The sequence below is a fragment of the Carassius gibelio genome, chromosome A23 (assembly GCF_023724105.1).
Source record: "Carassius gibelio isolate Cgi1373 ecotype wild population from Czech Republic chromosome A23, carGib1.2-hapl.c, whole genome shotgun sequence".
NCBI classification, from domain to species: Eukaryota; Metazoa; Chordata; class Actinopteri; order Cypriniformes; family Cyprinidae; genus Carassius; species Carassius gibelio.
This window is the reverse complement of record NC_068393.1, coordinates 15,369,242-15,382,120: the sequence shown is the minus strand read 5'-3', so window position 1 is coordinate 15,382,120 and position 12,879 is coordinate 15,369,242. Positions and strand designations below refer to the sequence as shown.

Below are 12,879 nucleotides of genomic sequence, written 5' to 3'. Positions count from 1 at the left end.
ATCGTATTAACTCTGAATATCCCTGAGTGTTTTAACGGATATGCACTTGTGAAGTGTGGTGATTGGGCCGTAAGGGTCGCTGTTTAACATAACAGACAGTACACTGCTGATGTGGTGAGCTGTGGACCACCACAGTGATTGTGGCCCCCTGGCCTACAGTTTATTGCAGTCCTGCCTGGCCCACCTGTGATAATGTCTTCGATGGTGCCATCTTTGCCCTCATATACAGGCCGGTGGTCCTTGGCCTGTCTGCGCCGGAGCTCTGCGATCATTTCCTGCTGCTGCTGGCGCTTCTTTTGAGCCTGGACCTGCAGTGAGAAAACAAGATACATGTTTTCATGAGCATAATTGTATTAAAAAACACTCTGCATCTGAACTTTTAGTTTGATATTTAAAGGAAACAAGTTCTATTTCAGGTATTTTTCTCAGCTCTTAGATTTCACCTTTGGGTCATGCTGTTTGGCCTCCTGTGCCAGTAGTTTTTCTCTCATGGCCTCCTCTTGCTTCTTCCTCTGTTCGTTTTCCTCCACGGCCTCCTGCAAAAAAACAACAACACAGTTCCGACAGTGAGGCGAGTGTGATCCAGGTCCTGACACTGCACAAAATCCAGGCTACGACCTCACATCTAAACAATCCCAGCAACCTCTGAGAAGGGATATGAATTTGGACGCACAAAGATCTTGGAGCTTTTTTGGTTCCTCATGTAGACTCATAAATTCACCAGCAGAACAATGCGAGGAAGAGGTGTGTGTATGAGTGTGTGTCCGGGTTAAAGGCTGTGAAGGCAAAGCCCAGTCTAAACACAGCAGCTGCCCTTAAATCTCAGCCCAGCTGCCCCTTCCTGTTATTCACCCTCTGCTAACGTCTGCTACTCCACCCCTGCACTCTGACGCTGATGCTCCAACAGGAAAGACATTAAAACAAGGATGGCCAAAGGATATAAACACATAGTAACTGTGTAGCCATTCAGGGTTTGAACCTACAAACTATAGATTAGCAGACCAGATCTTTCACAGCGGCATGTTTACTAAACACGGCAGAGAGCAGATCATGTGGACGGCTCCTTCCTGTGCTCAATTACCTGAAAGTAGGCCAGGTTCACCTTTCCCCTTGAGGCTTAGAAACAAAAGTCTTTACCTGATCTGATGCGCATACAGAGCCACAAATGTTTTCTTCTTGTCATAATATGAAGATTCATGATTCTTTAGTGCAGTGCCTAGAGCCATTGAGTGAATCATTTAATATATTGCAGTACCTTGTAGGCTCTGATGAACCGTACAAACACTGGGAAGAACACCGAAGGCGGCGTGGTCTTAGGACTCTCCCCAAAGTAAAGCACCACATTGTTGAAGGCCTCCTGTAAACGGATTCAATTTGAGATTCAGGTAATCTTGTTTTGTATTCGGAAAGCGTTTTGAAAAAGAGAGAAAGGACACCTCGGCAGTCTTGGCGTCTTTCTGTAGTTTGTCCAGCTGTGTATCGCTGGTCTGGAGGAAGCCCTTGAGTACAGCGTGGTCGTGCTGACTGCACTCTCTCCTGACCAGATCCATGCCCTTACCCAGCTCCTTAACATCCAACAACACGTTCTCCAGGGAGACTGTAACAGAAGAATTCAAAGAAAGCAATTTGAGTGAAATCCAAAGAAATGTATATCATTTCAGTAAGTGTAGCTTTAATTTGTGATATTGGCATTCTTGTATTTCTAATTTTAAATTACAGTTCAACATCCCATGGAGGACACAGACCTGCCGCAGCCTTATCCACAAAGTGCAGTTCATTGTAGTAGGTAGTCAATTCGGGATACTTCTCTTTGACGACCAGAGCAATGTAGTGAAGCAGCGTCATCTTCCGGTCAGTAGACTTAGTATCTAGCAGCTGTGAGAGAACAACATCAGTATGGGTGAGAACAGCACTGTTATTCAACTACAACATCACTGAAGCCATTTCTACACCCAAGCTCACCAGATCCAGACTCTGAAGTTTGAAACCATACACCGAGCCCCTTTTACTACTGTTCATGTAGTTGCCCACGGCCAGAATGATCTATGTGGAGACAAAATGGATAGTTAAGCATAACTGGAGACAAATTTCAGATGATTTTGAAAATGTATAATATGCGAAGCAAGTTGACATTTACTTCAAGAATCTTCTTTAGCTTTGGAGAAGACTTCACTGACGCGGATGCGGCGATGATGGCGTTGAGTTGCTGTAGATTTAAATGAACAGATGTCAAATCGTGATTTGATCAGGGTGACTGTTATATTGCCAAGGACATGTTCCTAGATCCACGTTTTTTTGTTCCAGGAATAAAAATCCCATCAAACAAACAAACCCTATAATTAACCCCAAGCCTAACAACCCCTAAAATCTGAGGGAAATTACAGATTGATAAATCTGTGGCTCAATTGATCCCCAAAATGTGGACAGAAATGTTGTTCCAGGAACGACGAGGATGTTGGTCTTACAATTTTCACAAATATCTTTGCAACAATAAAAAAAAATCAATGTGGATGGTCATTCTTCACCAAAAATCTTTTTTTAAAACCCACAAAATTTCCCAACTTCCAATTTGTTGAACATTATAGTTGCTCACCGGGGTCAGCATGTTGACGTTATCATTGAAGTTGCCCACAAACGTGATGATGCTCATTCTCTGAGTAAGCCGCTCAATCTTGCTGAACAGGAGCATGAAGCGGTCTTCCTCAGCGAGTTGGTCCAGAGGTCTCCTCTCGCGCTCGTACTGACGCAGCAGTTTACTCTCAGCCTCCGTGGGCAGAAACCGCATCAGGCATTCCACAAAGTCCACTGGCAGGGCTTTCAGATCAAACCTGCAACATGGAAATTGCGTCATATTAATAATCTCAGAGGAGAGTTTTGAGAGCATTAAGACACTTGTATATGTGCATACGTTTGAATGGCTTTGCAAATCTCCTCTGAGGTCTTGTTGGCCTTGCGCAGAGTGATGGCCAAGTTCTTTGAGCGATTGGCATCTAGCAGCTGCACTTTGTTAACAGGCTTGTGGGGAACCTTGCTCTTTGAGCTCAACAGATCCACCACAGGACCCTGGGCTTTCGTCTTGAACAACTCCTCAAACTTCTCCAGATCCAACTCCTACACGACCAATCAAGAGCACATGGCATGGGTGGAGAGTTTCATATTTAAACTTCACACTCAAAATAATGTGAGAATCTGAGTCATACTCAATTTCACCTCAAGCACACGCTCATCATCAATCTCGTTGAAGACGGTGCCGTTGATCTGGTTGGGTTTCAGTGCAGTCCAGTTGAAGACAGGAAGGCGGAACTTGGTTTTTATGGGTTTCTTGATGCGTATGGCTACAACAGAAGAATAAACATTACATTTACTAACATAATTGCATGTGACAAGATCCTGAGTGATTTGTCACTGTGATAATCTTGTTTGCAACATATAAGTGCTAAGATAGTACTATTTCCTATTATTTTTAATTTTGTATTACCTGATAAGCCGACACTAAGGATGACTGATGGTGATGTTCCAGGCAGTGGTGGAGGAGGAGGTGGAGGAGGAATAGGAACACACTCAACTATAGATAAAAGAGATGTAATACATTAGTATGCATACATTTTCAGCTTTACTATTAAATCTGTTCCCAAACTGTCACAAGGGTTTAATAGATATTTAGTTAGTCCCAGTCCAGCTGCTTCCTCAGCAGAAACTGCTCCTTAGCTAAAGGAAACACCCTTAGCTTTTCCTTTTCCTGCTAAGCTCTGTAACTCAAAGAGTACTAAATGTGCACAGCTGAGCCTTGTTTTCTAATTATAATGCACTACAATGACTCTAAAAGAGTCTCCATAATCTTGAGCTTCAAGGGAACCCTTACATATCTGTTTTCCATTGGCAGTAGGTTTACACCGGTGCCAGATCTAAATGTTTCCTTGTCTGCCGTTGAAATCAAATGAGTTCTGAGAACCTCAGATCTCCCGGTCAAGCAATGACTCCAGCTACAGTAACTGATAACACACACCGCACAAGATACACAAATGATTTCCCAGGCTATTCTCAGACTCAGTACCTTCTGAAGGGAGTGGCGGGGCAGGTGGAGGTGGTGGCGGCGGTGGAGGTGGAGCAACAGCTTCAATAGGAGCAGGTGAAGTGACACCCAGACCTCCACTCCCACTCATGCTTGCAGTAAGTAAGCCCAGGTCTCCCAGAGATGCTCCAGCCAATGCTCCACCAACAAGTCCTCCTCCACCCAGAGCCTCAATAGCAATATCCCCATCAGGCTGCTTGCGTAAACGGATGGTGCCCTGCTGCTCCAGCTCCAGCAATTGCTTCTTGATGTTGTTGTGCCTCTGGAAGGCGGCATCCTTCTCCTGAATCATTCGCCGCAGTGTGTGCACCTGTGAGCTGGTGGACTCATACGTCTCCTGCATAACCATGAGAATGACCAGTCAAGGATATTAGGGTACAAGGGTACTCCAACACATTTATTGTACTTTTCTCTCAGTCTAGCATCTAACAAGGCCACACAACACATGTAAATTCCCTGAAAATACTTTGGTTGATAGATGGTGCAGTGGTTGTCAGTCCTGTTAATGCACAGTTTGGTTATGAATGACAACTGCTTTCTACAAACAAAGTAACTCACAGCCAAATTTCTAAAGAAATTCAGATACTGTATGTGATCCTCTATTTTGATATATCCTGTGGACTCTCCTCACATTTCTGTGGGTCTCAGAAGCATTAGTTATCAATATAGCATTAGTCACCCAAACAGCAAAAGAAACAATCCTCAACAGTGTTTCTAAGATTTTTTTTTAAATTGAAAATATCAACACTTTGCTAGATTCACAGTATTAATGCCATCACAGTCTATGAAAAAAAGTCCATTGTATTGATGATAGGCCTAATTATTTAATGGTAATTTCTATGAAGGTACCATAGTAGATATAAAAAAACAAGGCATATTTGTCCAAAAAATTTATTATTGGTTATTGGACATTTAGACATCTAGTTAACCAGACTATGCAAGACTATGCAATTTTTTTTAAAGGACTCGCAGTCATCATTCGTCTTTCATATTACTTATCACAGGAGGTATTAGTATGTCAAGCTCACGAGTGAAAGTGATATAAATGATTGAAATTGAGGCTTACCTTTATGGCTGTCAGTTCCTTGTCTTTGTGTAACAGCTGTTTCTCCAGGTCTGCTACCTTCATCATGGTCTCATTTTCAACATCTTGAAGCTTCTCGTTCACCTAGAACAAAAACAAAGAGAGCGCGATAGAAAACATGACGGCGTGAGAGGTAATGAAAAGAAAATGAGTGAAGATGGAGAGGCAGTTCAGAGCCTAAATCCTGTAAACATCTCTTCCATACCCCTTTAATCTGCATTCTGTCTCTCTCACTCTCTTATGGATCAATGATAGTAATACCAGCAGTAAGACTAAACAGATGAGGCAACATCACTTTCACTTTTGATACAGTGAAGATTACCAACAAGGTGGAATATTTGGGGAATTCTGTGCTCCTCCCCCAGCAAGAGCAGAATTTTTGTGTGATTCTCTGGTCATTTCTAGTAAGAAAGGCCCACTACTGAGTCGAGATCAGAGGAACAATCCGAGGTTTGTTTTTACACTGACTGCATACTCAGATTTACAAGCCTTATCTGTTGAATTATACACTTAAAAGCCCAATCCGTATGCAAATCAGATTATAAATAATCTAAATCTGAGTGTGGTGATACAAGCAAACATTTATAACATAAAACTCTTTAAAAATTGGTCCAAAATGACATCATAATATACACGTTACTGTTTAAAGGTTTGGTTTCAGTAAAGAAAATCAAGACTTTTTTTTCAAAAGTATCAAAAGTAACAGTAAAGACAATTATAATTTAACAGTAAAGACGTTTACAAAGATTTACATTTTAAATAAATGCTATTCTTTTGAACTTCTACAAAAATTATTAATCGCTATTGAAAATTCAGCTTTGCCACCACACAAATAAATCACATTTTAAAATATATTATAGTCTTAGTGAAAAAAAAGATACTTCTATCAAAAAATAAAAGAAATTTTACTCATCCGAAATTATGAATGTAAATGTAAACATTTATGGAAGTTATTACAAATGTAAAAAAAATATATATAAAAAAAAAATATATATATATATATATATATATATATATATATATATATATGATAGTGGTGCTTAGAAATTAATTTTTTTAATATTCAATATTAAATATAATAATAAATACAATTCAATTTGTTTTATTTATTATAACATTTAACATTTTAAAGCTTTTCACTTTTTAGCTGATGTATGCTGAGTGTATGAGGTATAATAATAACATAGCAATAATGAAAGAAAATCATATCTAGTAGTTCTTACATGTGACAAATGTTCTTCCAGCTCCTCCACTTTCTCCAGGGCCACATTCTTTGTTTCAGCGTCCTCCAACAGACCTCCAACATCGAACACATTATCCAGGTAAGCCTGGATCTGCACCGACAACTTATCACTCTCCGTGTGCTTGGATTTCTGGAAGGAAACACAGGGGATTCCTTAATGTTCTATCGTGTGGTGTGACTGAAATATTCAGTAGTATTAAAAATAAATAATGACATCTACACAACAAACTTGCCTATTTACTTAACTTGGCTATTTAAACACTGAATGATTTTAGATTAGTTGGAACATTGAATTACCTCCAGGAAGTCATCAAGCCCCAGCTTAGTGAACTCATATTGCAGATGTACACGGAAGTTCATGTCCTCCACCGAATGGACCACAATGTTGATGAACTGCATACAAGCCACCTGAGACACAAACCACACAGTCAAGCACATATACATTGGTCTCATACAAAATACTGGAGTTTCTCTCATGTACCTACCATGAAGTCAATGTTCCCATCTTCACTACGGAAATACTCCATCAGCTTCTCAAAGCGGTGCTTCTCCTTACATACCTGCACATATTTTGAATCCAGTATGAAGTATGTAGCTCATATATCCTCACAAATAACTATCCCAAAACTTTGAGAAAAACAAACATAACATAGAACAAATTACTAAGTCTTCTAGTTCTAGAAACAGCAGAGTATGAAGTTATGGGGTTTAGTGAAGCTGAGACTGATGGAGAATTCAGATCACAGTCCATTCAGGAGAAATTCAGACTTTATTGCAGACTTTATGGAAAAAGAAGGAGATCGAAATAACAAAAAGAAATACGTTAGACCCTCACATTTCACTATGGAAGAATAAGAAACTTATCTCAAATACTTCAGTCAGCTTCTTGTTCATAATGCTTTGCTGATTTACATGTGGAACATTTCATTCATTAGTCTAAATTCAAAGTTAGGTCAACCACAGACACTTTGAAGACTAGTTCTGCCAGTCTTTCTCGCAGAATTATTGTGAATGCTGTGTTTATTAGCTCTCCTAGTTTCTCAGGATAGAGTTGGACAGTTACAGGATAATTGGCTATTTAAATCACTAGGCAAACAAAACTGAGAGGTTGAGTGAACGGTTGAGTCTGCAGGCAATTCAATCCACCCCCCCCAAAAAACCCTGATCCTTATCAGAAACGAGTGGCTTAAGATGTGGTGTTTTCCCACAAATGCATGTGGGAAGGGAGAAAATGCCCAGCTAATTGGCTTTACATGTGCATGAACTAGAACAAAAACAACCTTTTTTTAGCATAATATAGCATCCATGGTGTAATACGCATGCAGGTGTAAAAGTCCCAGGATCTACTGTACCTCTTTGAAGTTATCAAACGCTGAGAGGATGATTTCATGGCCTCCTCGCACCAAACACACAGCAGCCAGCAGCTCCAGGACCAGCGCCTTTGTTCTATAGGCAGAACAAAAGCTTCTGTGAGCATTCAACTGCACAAGAGTGGCAGAGCAGGACTCAAACAATAAGACGGGTAACATTACAAACTTGACAGATCATTACCCACCCACACCTGCTTAGATCTATCCTTCAGGGAGAACAGCAGCTTTGTGTCTATTGTTATACAATTTTCAAAATCAGAAATGTGATAGCACACTTGCATCTTGAGCCTCTCACTGGGTCAAGTCCGATGCTAACTCGCAGTAAGTGTAGGTGGGGTCATTTTTTGTTGGTGCTGTTTTGGAATGACACACTACAAGAAAGGCCTTTACAGCACAGTTAAAAGCTGTGCATGAATGATACATTGATGTATGATTCATTGAGGTCAAGGAATGATGTTTTTTAATATGTAAGAAGGCTGGGGGGTTTTCCATGTTTGAAAGAATTCATTTACCTAATAAAATCCCCTACTTCACAGCGCCACCAAAACTAAAGGTCACTGGAGGTACTGCATTAATCAGGCTCATCAGGTAGCTACCTACTAAGGGACTATTCACACAAAACAAGTTCTGTCATAATGTACTTCCCCTCACGTCATTCTAAATCTTTATTTCTTCTGTGGAACACAAAAGAAGATATTTTGAAGAATGTTGGTAACCAAACAGTTTTGGGACTTGCATATTAAGAACAAAAAATTCTATGAAAGTCAGTGGGATCACAAATGGGTTGGTTCTTTGTTATGTGAAAAACAAAAGAAGGTATTTTGGACAATGTTGGCACATATATCACTGACTTCCGTAGTATATTTTGGTCCGAAAATACTAAAAAAAAGAGATGCACACAGATTTGGAAAGTCATAGGGGTGAGTAAATGACAGAATTTTCATTTTTGGGTGGATCTTTAACACTGTTATACAGAACCTTAATTCTTACCTTGGGTTCTTATTGTTCAAACTTAGGGCGATCTCGTTGACTGCATGCGCGTGAGACATGACGAGGTTGAAGCCATACTAGAGGTGTGAAAGAAGAAAGTAATGTGGTATTAAAGTATATAAAAACATATTTAGCACAATGCAATGGTTATTCAATTGAGATTTTGTGCTGCCGTTCATTAACTGTACAGACACCGATGTAAAAAACATTCTGGAGAATAACAGGTTGCTTGTCATGCTCAATAAAAACTTCATAATACTACTGACAGAGCAGATTTGCTGTGCAATCAAGTCAGATGTCCCTGAGGTTTTTGTGACCTATCAGGTCTGTGCATCCTGTACCTGATAGTTCATGATTGCTCGGAGGCACATGATGCACACATGCACATCATCCTTTTGACTGACTAGTCTGGAGTTCTTGATGGTCTTGCTGTTGGCAGCTGAGCCATAACTGTAATAGAAGGAGAAAGTTAGTAGTTCACAAGAGCTGTGCTTGATTTGATATAACATAAACGATCACTCATATGCACCCTATGAAGAGGTACTTTCATCTGCGTGTGTTATCTTCTCTCAGGAAGTGTGGCTATGGCTCAGTGGGCTAAATACTGCACACATCTGACTCCTAGTTTTGCTGCAATGCAATGTTCCTGTCATTGCATAAAGACATGCATTATAATTTGAGAAGTGAGACAGGAAGTGAACTGTTAACTATAAAACAATAATATTCACTTTCCAAATAAAGGGTGCAATTACTTTGAATAAACCAATGAGACACTAAATGTCTTTAGTGATAAAACCATTCGATTTATTAGATAAACTATTATTTTATATAAAATTAGCTAGTTTAAAACCCATTAAATGTTTGTATTAAAATGCTGATATTGGCCTGTGACAAGGTTAAACCGAATGTCTTCATTTTGACATAATCTGATGATTTAATGAGCAAAAATGACAGATTTATTTGGCATGCAACTATTTTATTGTAAGAAATACTGATCAAACAAATATATATTTATTCAATTTATGTGAAATAATCATATAAACAAAAATTACTATAAACCAATATTTGGAAAGAAAAAGGTTTGCATGTGTGCAAAACATAATTAAATGCAACAGTATTTGTTGAAACATATTTTAATATTCACATGTTAACGTTCTTCTAAAAACAAATTTATGGAGAATCAAGAAAATCTAAGATTACTAAAAAGCATGAACTACCAATCAGACTCAAGTTAATAATTTAGAAGCCTTAGAAATGTGTATATTAAATATAATACAGTTTGCTTTATAGGGTTAATATTTTAGACATTGAAGCTCTTTTGCCCCCTATTCTTCCAGTTCTTCACATTAAACAATAATAATTATATATTTACACACACACACACACACATATATACAGTCTCAAACAGTGCATTAAATATTTCTAATTAATGAGTTGTGACTGGCCAGCAGCCTGAACCAAACCAATGCAAGTTGTCATCACATAAGCAAACATCATTTTAAAGCGAGGCAGAGCATAGCAAGCACAAGCAGGCCAATACATACCGGAGGACGGATTGTCGAGCAGAGCGCACCAGTGTATTACAACCGTTCTGGTGCAGATCCTCAATGGACCTGCTCCAGGACTTAGCCTTGTCCAGCGAAAAGTCCTCACCATTCTCCAGCCCTTCAAAATTCAACCTGAGCCGCATAGACAGGGAACCCCACATCAGGAGGACGGGGGTAAGGATAGGCAAGGTTAGCAACAGAGTTCAGTAACAGGGGGTCCAGGATTATGCAGAAAGCAGCACAGTCTAGCATGGCATAACAAAGCGCAAAACAGAATGCAGCACGCCTACAACGAGACATTCAGCACGTTCATAATCATTAAATAACACTGAATTCATCACAGCCTTTGTCTCCAGCAGAAGCCTGGCTACTTGATCTTTTAAATGTCCTACAGATGGTGCTTGGATTGGTGTGTTGTGAAGATGCCCGTGGTGGGTTGTTTTTAGGGTGTGTCACTCACATGACGGCACACTGGGCGAAGGAGAGATACTCCACCAAGATGTCCAGGCCTCTGTTCTCATCATTGAGGAACTCACGAACCCACCTGCCACATTAAAGAGGGAGATCAAAGCATCCTATTAACATCCTTCTGAAAACAAACACACTCACACTGCCGTTTAAATATTTGAAAGAAACCTTGTTTTTAAAGAAATTAAAACTTTTATTCAGCGAGGATGCATTAAATTGATCAAACTTGACAGCAAATATATTTATAATGTTACAAAAGATTTCTATATAACTGGAGTGATGGCTGCTGAAAATTCAAATTCATGTTAACACAGGAATACATGACATTCTAAAAAGTATTAAAACAAACAACTCTTTTAAACTGAAATATCACAATATCACTGCTGAGTTGACTAGCTTGGCAAGACTGAGATGGAAAGTCCAGAATGGAGACTGGTTTTAGATTTCCTTCATTTAGCTCCAGATTTCTGAAGAGGAAAGTCAAAGCAAAAGGAATTCCCTTTAGAGCAAAAAGCAAAAGAACGTGGAGCTCATAGCTCAAGAGAGGAGGTTCAATCTCTGACAGTGGGAGTGTTTAGACTGCCTTCCCTGTTTTTCTATACATGCACTCTTTTTTTTCTGCATCTCTCATTTTCAGTCTCATTTTCAGCCGTAATGATTGGTTGAAATCTGTCTCTATTGTTAAATGGTTATAGATGCATAAGAAAAAAAAATACCAGACTCCCAAATGAGCACAAGAAAAACAGACAAAATGTGGAACTGAGCAAGAAACAGACTTTCCGACTGAAAAGGTGGTGGGGGCTCACTCCATCATCAGCTTCCTGTCTACCACCTCCCCCTTCCTGCTCCCCTTTAGACTCTCTTCCTGTCCGGCCAGATGCTATTTCAGATTGTCTTGGCAAAGCAAGGAGTAGCACATCGGAAAGAGGCCAGGGATCGGACACATGCAATAAACAGTCCTCTGTTCCATTTCATCCAGCGCCCCAAAAAAGTGAAAAAAGACTGCCTATTCTTTTTCTTTTTTTTTGTCTTAATGAGAAACACATTACAATCCCCTGGATGCTCTTAATAATGCAGGAGAGAGGAGTGTATTGGTTATTTAAGGCTCACACAGAATACAAAGGAAGTAATTAATAATCATATTTTACCAGTGTTTTCTAAGATTTCGCTCCTGTGAATGTGTGTGTGTGTGTGTGTGTGTGGGTGTGTGTCAGTGTTCAGGAAGCTACTTTGAACCTGTAGTTTGCCAAACTACTCATAATTTATAGTAATCTGAACTGAATATAGCTTTCTAATCTTTTAAAGTAATAGTTAGCTTAACTACACACAACTAACAATAAGCGACTTGAGAAAAAGCAACTTAAAGGAACAAAATCTTAAATCGAAAGAAACTAAATCCTTACATATTTAAACATAAGATGATATAATTCATAATTTAAATGTATGATTTAAACTTGTTATAAAATGTTTATTGTTAATAACAAAATGCTATTATAAAAATAAATGTACATATTATTAATTATAATATTATTTAATAAATTATATAAATTTTAATTGTATTATTTTCATGTAAAGCCATATTTTTGGCACAAAAACAATTAGCTCCAAATTTATAAACTTATCTGAAACTAAAAAGATTTCGCACATAACAAGATATGACAAAATAACGTGTTTGTGTGTAAATGGTTTTACAATTTCACTTATTCACTTCATATTGTTTTTTGTATTCAATAATAGTGTGTGCCCTTAAAAACAGGATATAAACATTGAAAAGATGTTCCCAGTTGTCAGTGTTTCACTTTGTTACACAAATGTGTCAATGTTTTGTCTGGGTTCATCAATGTGACTTATAAACCTTTGTGTGTGCGCGTGTGTATACGTGTCCTTTCACACACTACATTGTTGGATGCTGCAAGCTTCCTGGCTCTCCAGCATACACAACTCAACTTCCTGAGTTGCTTGGAGCTGCTAAGGGGGTGGTGTGTGAGGTAGGAGATGAATAAAAACCATCTGGATACAGCCGAGGTCTACAGACAGCATTGTAAAGCACAGGGAAGCTGGCAGAACAGCCCAACAACAGGGATTTGTGCACAAGCAAAAACTAC

The 12,879-nt window shown here is 39.0% G+C and overlaps 1 protein-coding gene across 4 annotated transcripts in view; it reads right to left on the bottom strand.

Annotated features, from left to right (window-relative positions):
• LOC127944218 (formin-like protein 3) overlaps positions 1-12,879 on the bottom strand; it is a 36,512-nt gene that overhangs the window by 3,951 nt on the left and 19,682 nt on the right. For 3 of the 4 annotated variants that reach the window (XM_052540074.1, XM_052540073.1, XM_052540075.1), the window contains exons 5-25: positions 10,767-10,850; positions 10,304-10,438; positions 9,101-9,209; positions 8,760-8,836; positions 7,752-7,845; positions 6,885-6,959; positions 6,697-6,807; positions 6,380-6,529; positions 5,139-5,240; positions 4,055-4,409; positions 3,479-3,565; positions 3,211-3,335; positions 2,909-3,111; positions 2,594-2,828; positions 2,138-2,206; positions 1,963-2,043; positions 1,746-1,875; positions 1,437-1,597; positions 1,256-1,357; positions 444-536; positions 185-308 (exon numbers count right to left, since the gene is read on the bottom strand). In XM_052540074.1, coding sequence (XP_052396034.1) covers positions 185-308; positions 444-536; positions 1,256-1,357; positions 1,437-1,597; positions 1,746-1,875; positions 1,963-2,043; positions 2,138-2,206; positions 2,594-2,828; positions 2,909-3,111; positions 3,211-3,335; positions 3,479-3,565; positions 4,055-4,409; positions 5,139-5,240; positions 6,380-6,529; positions 6,697-6,807; positions 6,885-6,959; positions 7,752-7,845; positions 8,760-8,836; positions 9,101-9,209; positions 10,304-10,438; positions 10,767-10,850 — 2,702 coding nt within the window. The remainder of the gene's footprint in view (positions 1-184; positions 309-443; positions 537-1,255; positions 1,358-1,436; positions 1,598-1,745; positions 1,876-1,962; positions 2,044-2,137; positions 2,207-2,593; positions 2,829-2,908; positions 3,112-3,210; positions 3,336-3,478; positions 3,566-4,054; positions 4,410-5,138; positions 5,241-6,379; positions 6,530-6,696; positions 6,808-6,884; positions 6,960-7,751; positions 7,846-8,759; positions 8,837-9,100; positions 9,210-10,303; positions 10,439-10,766; positions 10,851-12,879) is intronic. The other variant, XM_052540076.1, reaches the window with a different exon arrangement.